The sequence below is a fragment of the Anomalospiza imberbis genome, chromosome 11 (assembly GCF_031753505.1).
Source record: "Anomalospiza imberbis isolate Cuckoo-Finch-1a 21T00152 chromosome 11, ASM3175350v1, whole genome shotgun sequence".
NCBI lineage: Eukaryota > Metazoa > Chordata > Aves > Passeriformes > Viduidae > Anomalospiza > Anomalospiza imberbis.
Genome location: NC_089691.1, coordinates 10,989,943 through 11,009,093, shown reverse-complemented (window position 1 = coordinate 11,009,093; position 19,151 = coordinate 10,989,943). Strand labels below are relative to the sequence as shown.

General features: G+C 48.5%; 2 protein-coding genes across 4 annotated transcripts in view; one reads left to right on the top strand and one right to left on the bottom strand.

Moving 5' to 3' along the window:
- Nucleotides 1-2,137: 2,137 nt before the first annotated feature.
- Nucleotides 2,138-7,788, top strand: DNASE1L3 (deoxyribonuclease 1L3). The gene is made up of 8 exons (XM_068201900.1): nucleotides 2,138-2,359; nucleotides 3,836-3,924; nucleotides 4,553-4,645; nucleotides 4,916-5,028; nucleotides 5,685-5,797; nucleotides 6,116-6,273; nucleotides 7,124-7,220; nucleotides 7,444-7,788. Exons 1-8 carry the CDS (start codon nucleotides 2,222-2,224, stop codon nucleotides 7,570-7,572), a joined length of 930 nt encoding a protein of 309 aa, XP_068058001.1. The 5' UTR covers nucleotides 2,138-2,221; the 3' UTR covers nucleotides 7,573-7,788.
- A 9,706-nt stretch (nucleotides 7,789-17,494) lies between these two features.
- Nucleotides 17,495-19,151, bottom strand: part of FLNB (filamin B) — a 69,793-nt gene continuing 68,136 nt past the window's right edge. For all 3 annotated transcript variants that reach the window (XM_068201899.1, XM_068201898.1, XM_068201897.1), the window contains 2 exons: nucleotides 18,913-19,116; nucleotides 17,495-18,211 (listed from right to left, as the gene is read on the bottom strand). In XM_068201899.1, coding sequence (XP_068058000.1) covers nucleotides 18,024-18,211; nucleotides 18,913-19,116 — 392 coding nt within the window. In that variant the 3' untranslated portion in view covers nucleotides 17,495-18,023. The remainder of the gene's footprint in view (nucleotides 18,212-18,912; nucleotides 19,117-19,151) is intronic.

The window sequence follows — 19,151 nt, the reverse complement described above, 5'->3', positions numbered from 1 at the left end:
AGGACCCTGACACCCTGCTGTCCCGTGGGCACCCTAAGCAAGCATGTGATAGAGGGACACATCTCACCCCAGCCATCCCACAGCACCTTCTGAGCAGTGGGAAGAAGACAGAGGGCTGAGCTGCTGCTCCAGGGGTGGTGACACACCAGCCACAGCCCCCATGCACCCAGGACAGGCTTCACCAAAGGGCCCTGGGCAGCCCCTACTCACTGCTTGGGGCTCTTGCCCAAAGTGGCTTCTGCCTTACCCTCCGCCTCCTTAGCTGCCTCCAGTGTCCTGGGATCAGGGAGAGGCTCAGGAGGGGCTTTATTAATGCATGTTCCACAGGTGCTGCTCAGCTGGACAGGGTGTCTCTCACCTGCCATCGTTCCAAGTGGGGACAAGAATCCCCGACTGTGTGGGTTTCACCAGCAGCTTCTTGTGCAAGAGCAGGGCAGCCCTGAACTGTCAGTGCTCGTGCACTCACATCAAGCATGTTTTATGATCTGATAAGGAGCAAAGAGGACATGCACAGAAAGTGCAGTAAACAGGGAGTAAAGTGCTGCAGAAAGGAACATGAGCTCCCTGTGTCACCCCCCACAGGTCGACTGGCTGCTGTTTGTCCCCCTGATAATGCCTGGGGTGGAGGAGAAAGGGGCAACTGATATGCCAGGAGCCCTGAAGATAAACACAGCACTGACAGCCATGGTTCAGGGTCAAAGCTTTCATGGGCACCACAAAAAACACTTGCTCTTTGATGCCAGGGTAGCCAAAACAAGTCTGATTTTGGGAAGAGCTCTGGGTTTTGATGACTCTGACCCTGAAGCTGCAGCTGCTGTCACAAGTGCTTGCTCAGGGTGAGCTTTTAGCAAGGTTAAGCTGGAGATTTACACCCCTCCAAGGCTGTCACTTTCCCTCCTCTCTCTCTTTGTTTCTTCCAGAGCCAGTCCTGTCTGGGGACAGCTCACTGGGGACCCAGAGTAGAGGAAGCACCACCTAATCCCTGTTATTTTGGAGGATGGCCTGCCCACTCCCCAGGTAGCTCTGTTGGTTGGCAAACATTGGAGTAATGTGGTGACACGTCCCTTGCTGGCAGCCAGTGCTCCAAGATCCAACAATGCCAAAAGGGATTTGTGGTGCCTATTCCAACACCTGCAGCACATTCCCTGGGGAGCTTGCCTCCCCAGCAAACCTAAATCCCACTGCTTTCAGCTGTGCCATGTCTTTGGGAGCCCTTCCACGTGCTGTGCTTTGTGCTGTCTCCATCTGAGCCTGTTCAGTTGGTTCAGTGTTGGCAGCCATGTCCTGGTGCCTCTGGATCTAGAGGCAGCAGGGTGCAGGCAGGCTGGGTGTTCCTAGAGAAAGGAAGGAGGATAAGAAAGCACCCTGTAAGCACAGGGAGAAAAATTCAAGACGCTTAAAGATGTCATTTAACTTGAACTCTTGTTACACCTCCTGCCTTTGTAGCTTGATTGAAGGCCAACAAATGTGTCTCTGGCTGAGGGCTGACACATGGTGGAGGATTAAGAGGGTAGGGGGTGATTTCCCTGCAAAAGCTACCTCAGGGGACCAAGCCATCCCACCTGCAGCATCCTCACTCAGGTGTTGTTTTAGCCAAACTCATGTGTCCCCTTCCACCACACAGCACCAGCCAGACTCACATGCACAAACCAAGACTCCTGTGCTGGGGACACTTGGCCAGGAGTTTGAGGGGCAGTGTTGGGGCATCATGTATCTTACCATGGCTGCCTGGCAGTCCCTTCCAATGGGTTTCTGGTGCCCTCCAGAAATCCCAGTCTTCCCCCCTGCTGCTTCCCAGACCCTTTCACCATCTACCTCATCCATGTCCTGGTCTTGACTGCTGTCCTGGAATGGCCCAGGGAGCCTGGTCCTAGTCTAGCACAGCCCAGAGTGCTCCCAGCTGGTGCCCACTCATGGCAAGCATCTCACAGCTGGTGTCTCCCTGTGGGGAGGGATAGTGGGTTCTGCTGGAGCCTTTGCTCTGCCAGGATTCCGAGGTTGGCTCAGAAGAGCCTGTTTTCCCCTCAGGCAGAAATTCAAAGTTTCCATGCTGCTTTGTGCTGGGAGATGGAAGTGAGGGAAAGGAGGAAATGGTGATTCCTGTTCATGATTGACACAGCTGACTGCTGGGTTTGACCTCCCAGCCATAGGGACGGAAGCATAAACACACACACGTACTTCTTTATAAGCACGCTCGCAGCAACTCATTTTGCCCAGGTCCATGAAGATGCTGCTCTTCTTCTTACTGTTACTCTTCCATTTCAACCCATCTCTGAGCCTAAAAATCTGCTCCTTCAATGTGAGGTCTTTTGGAGAAACTAAAATAGCCAGACCTGAAGTCGTCAATGCTGTGGTAAAGGTACGTTTGTTTGCTGGGATGAGACAGACACTGAGCTTTCTAGCATTTCTTAGATGCACAATCTTGCGCTTTGTTTATCTTTCACAGTTAAATATAAAGCAAAAAAAAAGGAGCTAATTATTTTAAAAAATATCGTACTCTCGAAGTAAAAATCAGCCTGAACAGTAAAAATCAGTTTGAACAGAATGTATGTTGTTATTTTAGCCTTCATGCAATATAACTGAAAAAATATTTGCTGTTTCCTTTGGAAATTGAGTTACAAAAGGAGGAAAACCTCAATGCACAGTAAAAATAATTTTCACTTTGAATCCACAAGACTTTGTTTTGTGATACATTATTTACCTTCCTTATGTGTTAATTATTCTCAAATATTCCTGTCTAATTAAACCTATTCTCAGGACAGCAAATAGTATCTGTCAAATTAGAGTCTGGTAGAAATTTGAAAAACCAGTTTCTGTAAGCAAACCCTCACCATCAGGCTGCCTCCACAAAAGCTGAAGATAACCCTGGTTTTAAAAAGAACCACCTTTAAGACTTGTAGCTTTGCCCTCCAAGATGCCACAGTGAGGGAGGACAAGGGGCTTGGCATCAGTGAGGTGGCTGTGTGTGCAGAATGGCACCAACCAGGAATGGCACCATATCGCTGGGTTGTATTCCCTTTATTGCAAACTGGCAGAGAAGAGTGGTTTGCTTGGCTTTGCATTCCCAGACCGTTCTTCCTGTACTGTCATCACTGTGGGCAATACATACTAAACACATATTTATATATGTAAATATATATACTGAATTCTGAGGTCACTTAGATAATTGTGGGTCAGTTTCAGGGGGCAAAGAGGGGCTTTTTTTCCTGACAAAAATCAACTGCAAGGTTTAAAGAAAAATGAAACCAGGGGCAGAGGGAAGCCCCTGAGAATGTTGGGCTTTGGGCGAGCGGGACTTTCCCACGGGGAATCCCAACAGCAGCTGTGGGAGCTGAGCCTTCAGTCTCTCTGAGGTGTGCAGTCCCCTGGTGTCGGGTCTCCATTTTCAGGCAGGGTGTTTCTTTGGGCTCCAGGGGCTATTTCAGAGGAATCTGCTACAACCTGAGACCGGTGAATGCTTACCGTGGGGAGGGAGTGGGGCGGGGCAGAGGCAGCACCCTGCAGTGGTGGTGATGCTGGACTCAGGCTCACGGCAGTGCCTTTTGCTGCCCCTTCCCCTCCACTCTTCCTCTTCAGGGTCAGGTGCCGAAGTTCTTCGCTAAATCTGAAACTCTTCTGCTCCCGGGTTCCCTCTCGCAGTTCCTGCTGGGGAATGCAGCAGCTCTGAAAGCAGAAAAGCTTCGCTCCAGCCCCTGCTCCCCTCCCACGATCCCAGGCTGCGTGCCACTTCTTTCTCAAAGGACTTCCCCATGCCTGTAACCACTTCTTTCTAACCCCTTCCAAATCCTCTAAACCCAGGCGTGTGCAAACTTCCTCCTACTCCTTCCCTTTGCAGATCGTTTCCCGCTGTGACATCATGTTGCTGATGGAAATAAAGGACAGCAAGAACCGTGTTTGTCCTCTCCTGGTGGAGAAGCTCACCAGGTAGGGTGGCCATGGGCAAATGGACAAATATTAGGAAAGCTGCTTGGCAAGAGCCTGTGCTCTGCCCAGTGCCACTTTACTGGGGCAAAATCTGAGGCTGTGGGCTCTGTCCCAGTGTCAAGAAGGACCAAACTCTGGCAGTCTCACTGAGGGACAGGAGCAAGGGCAGCTCCAGACCACTGTAGAACAGGTTTTTAAATCAGTATAACCAAGTTAAATTCAATTTACTACAGAGAAGCTCCCGAAGGAGAAAAAGAATAAGGGGAAATGCCCTCACCGGGCTGGCATCAGGCTGCAGCAGGACAGCCACCTTCCTGCAGGACTCGGAACTGCTTTCGTTAGGGATTGCTTGCCTGGACAATCCAGACATCCAGAGGAAAGAGCCGTGTTCAGCTGGCTGGACATGATAACCAGCTGAAGGAGAGACAGAGGCTGCAATGAGCAGGGAGAGGGTGAGGAGCACATGATAGAGCAGGGGTCCAGCTCCTGAGAGGGGTTTAGTGTCTGTAGCCACCTGCTTCTGAGGTCAGGCAGGCAATGCCCAAACCCCTGGGCACAGGCAAAATTATCTCACTCTCAGCCCCTTGTGAGTGCAGAAATAAACTCAGGAACATCCCTTTCCTCCCAGTCAGCTGAAGGGGCCAAAGGAGGAGTACAGGTGTGTGGCCAGCAAGAGGCTGGGAAGGAACAGCTACAAGGAGCAGTATGCCTTCATCTACAGGTGGGTGACCCTCCCTGCTCCCTGGGGCACAGCTGCTGGAGATGGGCTGGACATGGTGGTGGCTTTGCTGTGAGAGAGCCAGAGAGGTGCAGACTGTGCAGGTGGGCTGGGCTGTGCCTGGATGTGGGGATCATCCCAGCACAGGCACCTGTGTGTCTGTATCCATCCCAGATTATGGCCCGGGGCCCAGGTCAGGTCACGGAGTCAGTGTTAGACACATCTCAATGAGCCACGAGTGTGACATCCCCTATCCCGTTCATTCTGCTGCAGGCAAGATCAGGTATTGGTGAAACAAACCTACCAGTACCCTGACACCCAGCCTGGGGATGAGGATGTCTTCTCCAGAGAGCCCTTCGTCATCTGGTTGCAGTCTCCCAAAACCGGTGAGGTGTTTCAGAAAGAAGTCATTGTTCCACTGTGAGCCAGCACAGCAGCACTGGCTGCACCCGAGCACGTCAGAGGGCAGGCTCCAGAGGCTGCATCCAGACCCCACACTGCTTTTCCTCCCAAGAGCAACAATTTCCCTTCAGGGCTGCTGCCTCTGTGAAATCCCACAGCCCTGCACATGCCCTGCTGGGAAAGCCTCTGCTGCTGCCATGGGCAGTGGGTTGGTGGATGCATTCCATGCTGCTGCCATGGGCAGTGGGTTGGTGGATGCATTCCATGCTGCTGCCATGGGCAGTGGGTTGGTGGATGCATTCCATGCTGCTGCCATGGGCAGTGGGTTGGTGGATGCATTCCATGCTGCTGCCATGGGCAGTGGGTTGGTGGATGCATTCCATGCTGCTGGCATAGCCTGGGAGCAGTTCCTGTCTGGGTGCTGGTTCAGGATTTGCCTGCACTGGCACAGCTCCTCAGGCCCAGCTGAGTACCTGGAGGAGCTCACTGTGCAGCCTCAGAGATCACCCTGGCCTACAGTCACAGCAGAAACTGTTTCTCCCTCAGAAAAAAACCCTTGCTTACAAGTCAGTAAGCCTTCCTTTGTGACTCATTCTCTGTTTAACCATACCTTTTTCTTGTTCTTCTGCTTGTTTTGAAGCTGTCAGTGAGTTTGCTATTATCCCTCTGCACACCACACCAGACACAGCAGTGCGGGAGATTGATGAGCTCTATGATGTGTATTTAGATGTCAAACAGCGCTGGAAAACTGAGGTTGGTTGCCACATCTGTGTCACCAGTTGGGCTTTGGTACTGAGTCACTGGCCACGTTATTCGCTATTCAGAGCTGAAAACCTTAAACCCATTGACAATGCGCCCCAGGTTTAAAATATCTCTTTGGTGTATTTTCATTGAGCTCTCCACATTTTATACAGTAAACTTGATCACCTAATAAAACTATTACCAGCATGCCCTGGTGTGCCCAGCAGAAAGGAGAAGCCCCACTGCATCCATGGACCATAAAAATCCTCAGTGGTCTTCTTTTGAAAAGCTGTCCTCATGTTTACATTTGGAAACCCTCCTACCTTCCAGAACTTCATCTTCCTGGGGGACTTCAATGCTGGGTGCAGCTATGTTCCCCAAAAGCAATGGAAGAACATCCGTCTGAGGACTTACTCTGAATTCCTCTGGCTAATTGGTGACAAAAATGACACAACTGTGAAGAACAGCACCAGATGCCCATATGACAGGTAAAGGGCTCACTGCCAAACCACACACTGGTTTTGACTCTCTGAGAGAAAAATTGTATCAAGAGGTGTCAGTGACCAGCAGAGGAAACAAATGAACATGAGGCCATCAAAGACAAAACAGTGTCGAGGGGAAATGTGATCCAAATGCTTCTAGTCAGGAGCACAAAGCCCGTTCCAGACCGGACTAGGCAGGATTTACACAGAACCAGCCATTGCTGTGGCTCAGGTGGGGACAGAAGACAGGACAGCCAGCAGCACTTCTCATCTGCAGGGAGCCCTGCAGACAGCTGGCAGGAGGTGCTGCTGCCTTCTCCATGCCAGCTTTGCACCATGGCTTTTGCTCTTGTGTTTGTAACTTGGATTGACAAATGCACAGTGAGGCTCCGCTTGGAGAGGGGACACCTCACCTTGTCCTGGACATGTGGCAATCCTGCTGCCACTGCAGTTCCCTTGGCAGGGACAAGAGTACCTCTGCTATTAGAGCCCAGAGTCCTCTTGAAGGATGAGTTTCTAGGTGTCAGCAAGCCTTCACTAGTACCTCAGTCGTTGTCCTGTGATTTTTGCATCCAAAGCAAGGCCTTGAAATTTGCAGCATTGTTGGGGGGGATTCAGACAGAAGTCATTTCATGTTGGCTTCCGAGGCCAGTGCACACCAAGATATTTATGTGCCTCGCTGCCAAGGAGGCACCTAAAGGAGCTGACATTGCTGGGTGGGCAGTCCATGGGTAAGGACAAACCACACATAGCTGTGACTTCATCAGAGTCACCTCTCTGGCCACCAGCTCGGTGCAGTGCAGCCACCCTGGGTCACACACCCCATCACAGCACCCCATTCTCTTGCTCCTTGCAGGATTGTGGTCAGGGGACAGAAGCTCATCCAGGCTGTGGTGCCACACTCTGTGAACATCTTTGATTTCCAGGAGGAATTTCAGATGACCGAGGAGCAGGTAGGCACAGCACAGCCTCTGCAGCAGCAGGGAAGGGCTAACACAGGAGCACAGAGCCAGCAGGGTCCGGCAGTGCTGAACACAGACCTGGCTGTGAAACCAGGTCACTGGTGACCATCACTCCCCATCTGCAATGCAATGCTCACGTGCCACCACCCCACATCCAAGCAGGGCTTGCACAGATCACAGGTGGCTCCCAACCCTCTGCGCTGTTGTCTTGCAGGCGCTGGGAGTGAGCGACCATTTCCCGGTAGAATTCGAGTTAAAAGCAAAAGGTGGCTTTATCAACTGGCTGAGATCAAAGTTTTCAAGGAAGAGGAGACCAAGAAAGAGCCGCTCATCAAGACCATGAGCATGCCGAGTCCTCCTATTTGGCACAGAGATACACAGATCCCAACAGAGCTTGTAGAAGACTGGTATTGAAATGCTCACAGCAAGTGGAATATTTAGTGGGTAAAAAACCACAAATATTTCGTTAAAGTTCAAATATTTTGAGTGAGAAGGCAAATTAAGACTTCACGCTGTTTTTTCTTCATTGTATACAGAAAGAAATCAGCTAGAAGCAGCATATTGTACTTGCTGTACTGGTCACAAATGCAAGGAGCTACTGCGGGGCTAAAATATTTCTGTGTGCTTTACCTGCAACACCTGAAGGGCAGGGAGCTCCACATGTTCCCATGGGCTCTGGAGCTTTGTCATTCCTCTGTAGGGGCAGAAGGATTAAAAAAGACCTTTTTGCATTGTGTGTGTGTCTGTGTGTGTGTGTTAATGCTTCAGAGCTGCAGCCAGTGGGCATGATGTTGTACCTGGTGGTTTGCAATGTGGAATATTGCTGAATTTAGAGATTTCTCAGTGCGGGGTTTAAATTGGTCACAGCATCCAGGGATATGGGAAAGACAGAAAGAAAAGACAGAGGGGCAGGCAGTGAGAGCCCCTTTTCTGCACTGCTCAGCTCAGAGCAGCAGGAAGCTGAAGGTTCTCACCCCTGCCCACCTGCAGACCTCAGGTGAGACATCCTTAGGATCCCAGGTGACACTGCTGCCAACAGAATGTCATAAAATTCACACAAAAATCTGATTTCAGCATCCTGGCATGGAAGTGAACTGCACCCCCCTTCGAAAAAAAATCTCCATGGCAGCCCAAAGTCCTCTGATAAACCAGACTTTAATGATGATTATTTAATGTAATGGTGCAGCAATCTGTTTTCCTAGTTCAGCCCACAGGCAGTATTTAGTGCAAACCAAACCCTGTCACACAGATGCCATCTGGAGAGTGGGAATGATCCAACTGTTAGTAGAGACAAATATTCATCTCCCTTCATCAGTGCACCCCAGGTTGCCTGCTGAAAGGGCAGGGAGGCCAGGTGAGTGAGAGAGGCTTTGTGGGGAGGAAAACAGCATTTGTGAAACCCACTGTTCAGGGCGAAGAATTTGAGGAAAGAAACTAAATTAGGAGAAAATTATCTCAGGAGGTTGTGTGCAAGGCAGACAACAAATCCTCCAACTTTTAGTAGCAATTAAAGTAGAAATGATACAGCATTTCGTATGCTCCCTCACACTGCAGTCAACACAAAGGAAAAAACCTGATTTAGAACTAATATTTACATTGGGATTTTTATAGAGATGCCACTGTATGGCGGACATCAGTGATGGTTCACATGGAGGCTGAAATCAGTCTGAGTCTCTGGCCTCACATCTTGCTTCTATGTAAGTACTTTCTGTCTCCTGGCTTTCAGAAAGGAGTAGTGCACAGAGAAAGAAATCACCCTCCAGAAAAGCAATAATGGACACATTCAGTCATGAAAAATATGTAATTACAACTAAGTTTTACTGGAAATATTTGTCCTTACTTGCAATATTTGGTATAGCCCTTTATCCAGCACTTGAAAATAAGAGATGTGGCCAGAGGGCAGCCTCAGGAGTGATGTCAGCGGCTGTTGGTCCAGAGCAGTGTGCTGGGTTTGGCTGGGATAGAGTGAATTTTCTTCACAGTAGTTGCATGGAGCTGTGTCTTGGATTTATGCTGAAAATTGTGTTGATAACACAAGGATGTTTTTGTTGCTGCTGCACAACACTTACACACAGTCAAGGCATTTTGTGTCTCTGACCCCATCAGTGAGCTGGCTGGGGATGCACAAGAAATTGGGATGAGATGCAGCCACAGCAGCACTGACTCAAGGGCTATCCCATACCAAATGGAGTCCTGCTCAGCACTCAAACCTTGGGAGAGAAGAAAGGTTCATCTTGCAGAGATGCTGAGCTTCTGACCAACAGAGAGACATCTTAATGCAAAATGATGCTCCTCCATGGAGAGCTGGGACAGTTTTGTGGGATTCACAGCAGAGAGCGTCTGCACTCACATTGTACATTTGATAGGGGCTGGGAGGTGTCCCAAACTCCTACTGTCAGCACAGTCTGTCTCTCTAGATATTCATTAGACAATATTATAATTACATTCTAAAATATTTAACAGCTCATGTTGTCTCTAGATCCCCCCCACCCTGAGGATCATTACCCAGCTGTGCCAATTGCAAAGGGGTTTTAAGTTGTTCCAGCCTGCAGGAGCCTCAATATATTCTGCAGCCAGAACAAAGTTTCTCTTTTTGATGAATAAGGCTTCTTGAGCTTTATTTATGATCAAACAGGAGTTTTTCACTGGGAATCCAAAATTCCTGGAGAGACTTTGTCTCATGCAAGCCAGATCTCAGATCACGGCTGGGAGAGAAACAAAGAGGCTCTTCAGAAGCAGAAAACTGTTTCCTCACCAGCAGCCCTGTTCACAGAGAACACAGAGCAGGGGGGGTCAGCTGAACAAAAAGTGCTAAGACCCCAAATCCCTCAGGTTGGGGTCCTTGGGAAGCCCTTCTCCAATGTACGGCACCTGGAGGCATCCTCACTTCCCACAGACCCAAGGTCTCCACTGCCCCGCAGAGAAACCCCTCCCCAGCCTACAGAGAGCCTAAGGTCTCTCTGCTCCTCACCACACAGAAACCCACACGAGGAAGGGTTTTACTGCCCTGGCTGTGTAAGTCTCCTGGCAGGGAAACCCCCAGGCACCCACAGCAGCAGCCCAAAGAAGGACTGCCTCATCTCCACAGCCTCAGTCATCGCCGCTGGATAGGTTTGTCCATCTGCACCTCCACCTGAAGAGGGCTCCTGGCCTCTTCCTGCCGTGGCACTGCTCCCCACTAACCCACAGCCCTGACACCTCTGCCTGTGCCACAGCGTGAGAGACCCTTTGGCCCAGAGCAAGGCTCTGCCTACCTCCTTTTGCCTCTTCTGAGCCACTGGCAGCAATGAGGACACAGGGGAGCTGGTACAAAACCCCACAGGGACCCACCTGGCTTCTTCCTTCAGGGCCTGTACCTAATATCCAATCTAAACCTTCCCTGGTGCATCTTGAGGCTGTTTCCTCATCCATCCCCCACCTGGCTACACTCTCCTGCCAGGTATTGTGAAGTGACAAGGTCCCTCCTGAGCTTCATTTTCTCTAGGCTAAACAACCCCACCTGCCCCAGCTACTCCTCATAAAAGTTGTGCCCCACACCAGATGTACACATGTACAGATGTTTGGCCACATACAGATGTGCAGCAAACAACTGAGCTGCAGCCCCCAGAAGGGCTGTGTTGTGCCGTCACACAGCAGGGCTGGTGGCACTGACAGCAAAGTCAAAGGCAGAAAAATCAAAGAGCTTACCAGCGTGATAGCAGCAGCTGGTCCAAGCTCGGCTGGTTCATGGCCCCCTCAGCTTCTGGAGGGATTGTGAGGAGCACTCGTGGCCCAGGCTGGAGCTGGCCACTCACTGACCAAGCATTTGCCACGGAATAGGACCAGGAGTGGAGCAGGGGCTTCCTGGGGCATGAGTGCTCATGTGGCACTCTAGGGGAACTTCTCTCAGTGCCCCTGTAGCCCAGAGCTCAGCGGTCCTGTGTGGGCTTTTCTCTGCCAGGCAAGCCTGGGAGATGGAGAGAAGGAGGTGAGGGCAGCACTCACCTTTCTCTTGCCTCTAGTCAAAAGAAAAACAATTTTAAAACCCACTTTTCCCCCCTCCATCTATGGATGGTTAAAAGCAGCTGCAAGCTCCATCAGCCCCCTGCCCAGGGTGGCACGGTTTTGCCTCCCTTAGGGCTCCTGCCCGGCCGGCCGAGCCAGGCACACACGAACATCACCGGGGCCCCCTCTAGAGGCATCGCTTTCGCCCCAGATGTCCGGGGGATTCCCAGGGAACTCACACCCACACCCCCAGCACGGCCAGCAAACCCAGCCACGGCGAGGACAAGGAATTTCACCCTCCTCAGCTGGGAGCTCATGGGTCTGCATCACCCCACGTTCTCCACACAGACCTTTCCATTCACTGCGGACAGCCCATGGCTGACCCCAAGGAGGCCCACCGTGTTCCTACATTAATTTTGCAATAAAAAGGGAGCACTTTGTTGGCTTGAGGTCTGGTTATTCATTGCCCACAGATATTTAACCAGGAAACATGCTGTGATGAGCCTCCCGAGGTGGCAGCAGCTCCCAGGACCAAGTGCTGGCAGGTTACGGGACACATCCACCCCCGGGACCCCTTGGTGTCCCTGCCACACCTGCACCAGGAGCACAGGGGCAGCTGGCTTGGGCCAGCAGTGACCACAGCCTTTCCTGCCTGTCCAACCCCTTGAGATGTCTCCTAGAGACTGTGCTTCTGCTCTTTGGTGGTTTGTACCTGGTTTTGGAAAGATGTGAGGCTGTTCTGGCACCAGTGCCAGCATCCCCTGTCTGTATCAGATGCCACCAAGCCCCTTTCCAGTGTCAGGGGAAACTGCAATCAATTTGGATCAGATGCTGTTTCTGCAACCACAGAATCACAGAGTATTCTGAGTTGAAAGGGACCCACAAAAACCATTGAAACCAACTCCTGACCCTGCACACAACCCCAAAATTCACATCATGTGCCGGAGAACATCGTCTGAAGGTTTGTGAACTCTGACAGAATTGGGGCCATGACCACTTGCCTGGGGAGCCTTTTCTTGTGCTCATCCACCCAATATATGAAAAAACTTTTCCTAATATCCAACCTTGACCTCCTTGAGCTGGGTTTAGCTCACATTCCTCTCTATCATCCTGACGGTTCAGGGACACAACCTCTGCACTTTCACCTAGTATAAAACCACAAGTGCCCTTTCTCTGCAGGCTGGTTTTCCAGCCACTGTGAAAAACAAGGTTAAATACTTTGTGTGTAATTTTATATATAGAGCTGTCACTGTTTGCAGGGGCAATTTTCTGGTAGAGAGAAGACAGATTTATAAGAATTAATTTCCATATTGGCAAAGTAACAAAAAACCTTCCCTGAAAAGCTCTGCAAATTCTGGCATTGAGATATGAGGGCTTTCTGTGCTTCTCTGTTGGGAGGAGAACCTGACCCCAGCCATTTTTGAGGAAGCCAGATGCAAAATCCCACCCCCCAAACAAAACACCCTAGAGCTGGACATCACTGTCAGAAGGAAATATCCACCCTGGCAAGGCCAGCTCCTCCATGGGGCCCAAAGGACTCAGCCTTCCAACTCAGGAGGGATGTAAATATTTGCAGTACCAAGGTCTTGCAGAAAGGGAGCTCAGCACAGGAAAGAACTGTCAAACATACCTCTAGGTCCTGCTAGATCATTTTTTCCTATTATTTTTTTAAAATCATATATACTAGCCTTTCATTCATGCCATTTAAAAAATGTGCTTTAAATCTCAGTCAAATTAACAGCAACAGGAGCTATAAATCCAACCTGATTTAGTGACAATATTTCTTCTAAGCATGCAATATAAATTCACAACTATGAAAATTAACTCCCAAAGTCTGAGAAATTCTGAAAAGCCATTTAAAAGGCTTTTCTCAGGAGGCCCTGGGGAAACAACCCCACACAAGAAGGGGGGCCTGGCAGCAGGGCTGTTTTGATAACCTTCAGTGAAAGGGACCTGAGAATATTAACCGTTACTGAAGGCTGTGGAGGAAAAAAATTCTGTAGCTCTCCCTACTGCTTTTTCAGCTCAGATGGAGCTGTGAAGGTACGGTAGCTGGGATAGGAATATCTCCAAGTTACTGTAACACAAGGAAAAGTTACTTTTAAAATAAACATTTGTCTAGAGAGTTTGGGAGTTTGATGCTGAAATGTTCAGGTACCCAGTGGGTTTTGTCCCAACAAGGCTGGATGCTCCAGTGCAAGTTCTGCACCGCTGCTGCCGGCAGCAAAATTCCAAATACTCCTTTCTGCTGCTCTGGATGTGGACAGGAGATGCAATAAATAAGGGAAAAAAGTAAGAAATAGAAGATCCTCCGAGCACAGATAAACACCTGGGGATGCTGCCAGCAGCTGTCCCTGACCTGGCAGAGGACAACCGGGCAACCAGTTTCACTTGGCTCATGGGAGAGCATGGCACAGCCAGCTGTCGTAATAACAAATGGTTTGGAAAGTCTTTCCTCAAACAAATAAAAAACACTGTGTAAAAAAGTATTGTGCCATTCCCTGAATTAAGTTTCATGCAACTCCTTCCCAGTTTCTGTCAAGCAATGTCTGTAAGCACTTTGGATAGGCTTTTCCATGTGATTTACACATAGTTTGTTCCCCTTTTTTTTTTCAGGTGAAAAAAAGTGCATTGTCTGCACTGCAAGTACATTTCAATGTGGAGTAAAAAATTAGTTAGAAAAGAAAAATAAAATAAATAATGCAGAAGCTAAAAGTGAATAGTGGAAAAAAAAAGTTTCTGGATTAGAAATGTCACAATCTCACTTTCAATAGACAATTAGAGGGAAAAGTAATTACAGGGTTTGCATAATCTTACCAAACCCAGAGCCCTGCTAAGCAACAGCCCTAGCACCCACTCTGTCAATGCACCTGGCTGATGTCAGAGCAGGTCAGGGCTTTTGGGGGGTGAAGAGAGATCCAGCTTGGACACACAAAGTGCTCTGTACAGGCTCAGGCCTGGAGACTGACCACTGCAGCAACATGGACAAAAAATTTAAGTATATACTGGAACACCTTTACACATATAAATATATACACACACATATATATAATGATTAAAGGATTAATTATATAAAAATTTAAAGTAAATATTAATTATGTAAAGATTAAATAATTTGAACTATTAAATAAATATAATATTTAAATGCTTTAAATAATATTAAATATTTTAAAGTGAAAGTTATTAAAATAATTTAAATTCATATATTTAATTTATTAGAGATACTCAGAGCTGCACAAGGCAATATGCAATTATCAGTTTTGCATGCAACACCCCAGTATATGAGGAATTTGCCATGCTGGCTGCAGAGATGGCCATCAGAAACACAGAGCCAAGGCTATGGACAGCCAGAGTGGTCTGAAGAGGGAACTCCAACAGCTCCCCAAAGCAAAGGACAAGGCCAGTGGGCAACCAGTGCGATCCCAAGGTACGGCAGGAACAAGCACAGCCCGGGGTCAGGGATGGCTACAGGGCAGACTTGAGCTGCAGGATAAGGACAGGCTGAATGTATGGATTGTGAGGAGCTCCAGGACACCATCTCCAAAGACCCCTTCTCTTTGGCCATTGAGACGTACCAATGCATCCCACCAGCACCAGGCAGGGGGCTGGAATGCTCTGGAGTTACCATCCCATGGCAACTGCTGTCCTGCAGGGACTTACCTTCCACCACCCACCAAAATACCCAGTGAAGCTCCCAGACGTGCCGCGGGTCCCAGCATGTGCTCCCATGAGGCAGTGCCCTGCCTTGGGGCTGCCCAGGGTCACTGCCAGCAGCAGGCAGGGCTCCAGCTGGCTACCAGGCACCGCCAGATCTAGTGCAGCGCTCGCAGGACAGCACGGGCCAGTTCAGGAAGGATGAAGTTCCAAGTGACACTCACAGGTTCTAAGTGGCCAAATCCTACTGCAAACCACCACCAAGGAGAGAGACTATGAACAAAGAAAAAGAACTTAAGGTCAACTGAATTGATAGAAAAGCACTTCCACACCTAAAGGCAAAATACGGATGCTAGTCCTCTTCCTATACTGAAGAAAGCGCATCTTGTACCATTCTAAGTCTGCCCAGCAGGAGGCACTGGGACACCAGGAACACGTACACGACACCCCAGCCTGCTAAGGTAGCTGCTGCACTTAGAAACCTTTGTCAAGGTGCCAAAAACAGAGCAGAATGTCACCCAAAGCACGGATCTGTGCCCAACACAGTCAGCTCTCAGCTGGCAGAGCTGCTGGAGGTAGCTGAATGTTCCAAAATCAACCCTGCCAAGCTCTTCTCATCCCCACCACTGGGGGCTTGCTGTCCTTGGCAAGGTCATTTTTGTGGCCACTCCACAGCTGTCAGTGCCCAGGCCAGGCAGAGTTGGTCACTTGAAGCAGAGCTCAGCTTTTACTGGAGGTAACCCCAGCCACAGTAGCAACCAGGGTCCATCAACTTCACAGACAACTCCTGCTAATTTCAGCCAGTGTCATTAAACCAAGACAAAGGGCAACAGGCAAGAGAAGGCCAGACAAGCACAGGGTGGACTGGGACATAGGAGTTATGCAGGTGAGATGCTCTCAAGGTTTACTCACACCAACAGCTGTATCCAGGCTTGTTTTGTTTAAAAACATTGAATAGGAGGCTCATGCTGACATACCTACCACAAGGCTAATGAGTTAACTATAAAAAGGAAATAATCTGATAAGCCTGGGGCAGGAAAGTCCTTGGCAGCCACTGCATCTCAGGTTTCACAGGGGCTTTCAGCAGGAGAGTGTTTGGGAAAACATCTGCTGGTTTCCATGGCTGTGCCTGGAGGTGCTGGCCCCAGGTGCAGGGAGACACCTCCTGCAAAGAACCCCAAGGATCCCGGGGGGAGCAGCGGGTGCGGGAGTGCTCCGGGATCGCAGCCCAGATGGCAGCTCCAGGGACACAGCGCTGCCCCCGTGCCTGGGGTCTGCACAGGGGTGAACCAGCACAGCTGTGCAATGCTCCATCCCCACTGTGCCCACTGGCTGCACATTTACTGGCTTAAAGTTCTGCCATTTTGTTTTCAGGAAAAAAAAAAAAAGTTTCAGGGGAAAAAAGTTAATGGTGTTGAGGTTCTGCCCAAATTTCCATGGCTACCTGCACAGTCCATAGGCTATTTGGTCTGCCTGAAGCTGCTGTGTGGTGTAGTTTCAGCCTGAATTTTACTGACTACATATGAAAAGAATCCAGTGTTGTTTTTAACATGCACATTTTAATGAAGCAAACATTTCTATTTAATAAGTTATAAGATACAATTTTACAATCCTGCATTTTATTCCAGTTTATTTTATTTTAACTTTCTAGTTTACAATGTAGTGAGCATTTCACATTAAGGCACTAAAAAAGCACAGTAAAAAAAAAAAAAACCCAACCTTCCTTTTTCTCCCAGTAACTGTGCTGGAGAGCAGTACACATCCACACATAATTACAGAACCGTAAGCATGAACTTCTCCCAAGGGACAGTGACATGTCAACAGGTTTTCAACAAATCCTACCTTCTCCAAAATGCAGAGTTTGAGCTCATCAGGAGAGTTTACTAAAGCCCCAGCAGCTGACAGCAATTCAGATATGCACCTGGGAAGTAGTATGGAGTAATCCGGGACAAACAGACAAGTTACAAGGAAGTTTCCACTCCCTAACCCTCAGCAGCAACGCCTGTTGCAGCACAAAGGGGATTTCAGGGGTGAGTTTGCTTCAGGCATGTCCTTGGACTGAGATACAATAAAACACTTTGCACCAAAGAGGGGTTTGTTCATTGATATTGCTATTATTGGTATTGCTATTACTGGTAACTTCACAGACCCACCCTGTGTCCCACTGCAGATGTGGGTCCCATTCCCAGGATGGCTTCTTTGCCTCATCTCAGACACCAGCCTGGCCTGCAGCCTCCAGGGAAACCAATGGTCATCTTCTCAACGCATCTTGGTGCTCCGGACCGCAGCGACTCTGGGTCACACAGGTGACAGCCATGCCTGGCTTGGCAAGTTCAGGGGCTTTATTTAACCCAGCCAACCCAGGGCTTGTTCTTAAATCAAAAAGAGTGTGTGGGGGGGTTACCTGTAAAGTTGAAGAAACATCACCAGCATCCCAAGCTCATTAAAAACCGCATTACTAGCATTATGGCCAAAAAGCTATCTGTCTCTAGAGTTACAAAGCATTAACATACAGAGGCTGAAAGCTTACAGGTGAAGTAATTTTCAATCTGCTTTTGGTTTGCTATAAAAGATAAACTCTTCCTAAATGTAAACCATTGGCAAAGCATTTTCAGAAACATTTTAAATTTGAGTGGTAAAGCTACTTCTAATAGCTTTTTATAATGTTAAGCATTAAAATTGATCAAGTATACAAAGGCACCTACTATAGTACCAGTTTTACCTCATTTCTTTACAGAAAAGAATTTGAACTGGGGACAGCCCAAGTCATATTCCATAACGAAAATGTAAAGTCTCCAGTCAAATAAAATCAGTAGTTAAGATACCCAATTACAAAGACAAATTCCAGTTTTTAATTAACATCTAAAGTCTTTAACATCCGCAAGGGAAATTAGTGTCTAGTCATCCACATGATTCTCCAAACATTAACAGTGACCCAGACAGTACTACAAAGGTACAATTTGAGGAGATATTAAATAAATTGACATTAGGTTGGTAAGTAGGATAGAAGTGAAATGCTTGTAAAAACAGTTAGAATTTATGTCTGACTATTGAAATGTGAGCCGTGTCTATCTAGAAACTGCATTTTGCAACACGGCCGCACCCAGTACAACTCTACGTCGGAACTGCGAACGCAGAGACCACCCGACAGCGCGTCTATGGAACGGTGACGTGGAAGGGACTCCCAGGAATGTGCTCGTCACCCCACTTCACTGCCAGGACATAGTCCCCCCTTTCCTTGACGACATAAGTGACATTGTACTGATGGCTGCCCAAATGCTTGATGGACACCTCTTCGCATGGTATTGTAGGTCCGTGGACACCAACTAACAGCATGTTGGAACCTACAGCGAAACACACAACTGTAAATATCCCTGAGCTTAAACAAGGCAACGTGGTTGTATCATAATATATTCTCTCTGTAACACATGGACTTTGTTATTTTAGTTCACAGAGTGGTAGCTGAGCCATACCTCAGATTAATTTGGTATAAGAAGGAATTTTATATTAAAAAGCTTTCAACCTCATAGAGGTGAGGGTTTATCTGTGCTATTTGCCAGATCTGACAGGTTACCACTAAGTAGAGCACAGGAGCCATCAATGCTGCTTGTGAAAACAAGCTGGCATTGCTTTACAAGTACTTCATCAGAATAGCAGGGGCCAGTGGACACAGCTGGCCTGTAATCCATCCACCAAAGAGCTCCCAGATGGTGATGATGATGAGCATCAAAAGGCAACAGGAACACCGTGCATTACATGCTACAATGTACCACAAGGGTTGCTTAAGTTCAGCAACCTGTTTGTTCTCATGCCATAATCCTGCGGCTCTTTCAGGTGCACCTGGCTCAGACAAAGCCATTTGGAGAGGAACTTTATGGCCTCTGTATTAGGACTGACTTGGTGAGCACAGTATAGTATTTAGCATTTTTCTTTAGTACCAGATCATTACCTCAGGCTCTGAATTTTAACTCTGCAAGTTAGTTTAGGGAAAAAAACTCAGCTAAACCACTGATCCTGAACACCCATCTGGTTCCTGCACCCATACCTGCTTTGCTGCAGTCCACAGAGAAGGAGCTTTTCTGACCCACAAAAGCCTTTGAGAGTCCTGCTCCCCGGGAAACCACTTTGCTGGCATCCGAGGTGGATTTGGGAATGGCGCTATAGCAAGTTTCAGTCGACGACCTTGTCACTGACTCTACCAGGATGGAAGAGGTTTCGTTGGCACTGCCTGGACTAACCAGTCGCTGCCCTGGAAACAGAAAAGGTTTCTGACATTCAGATTTG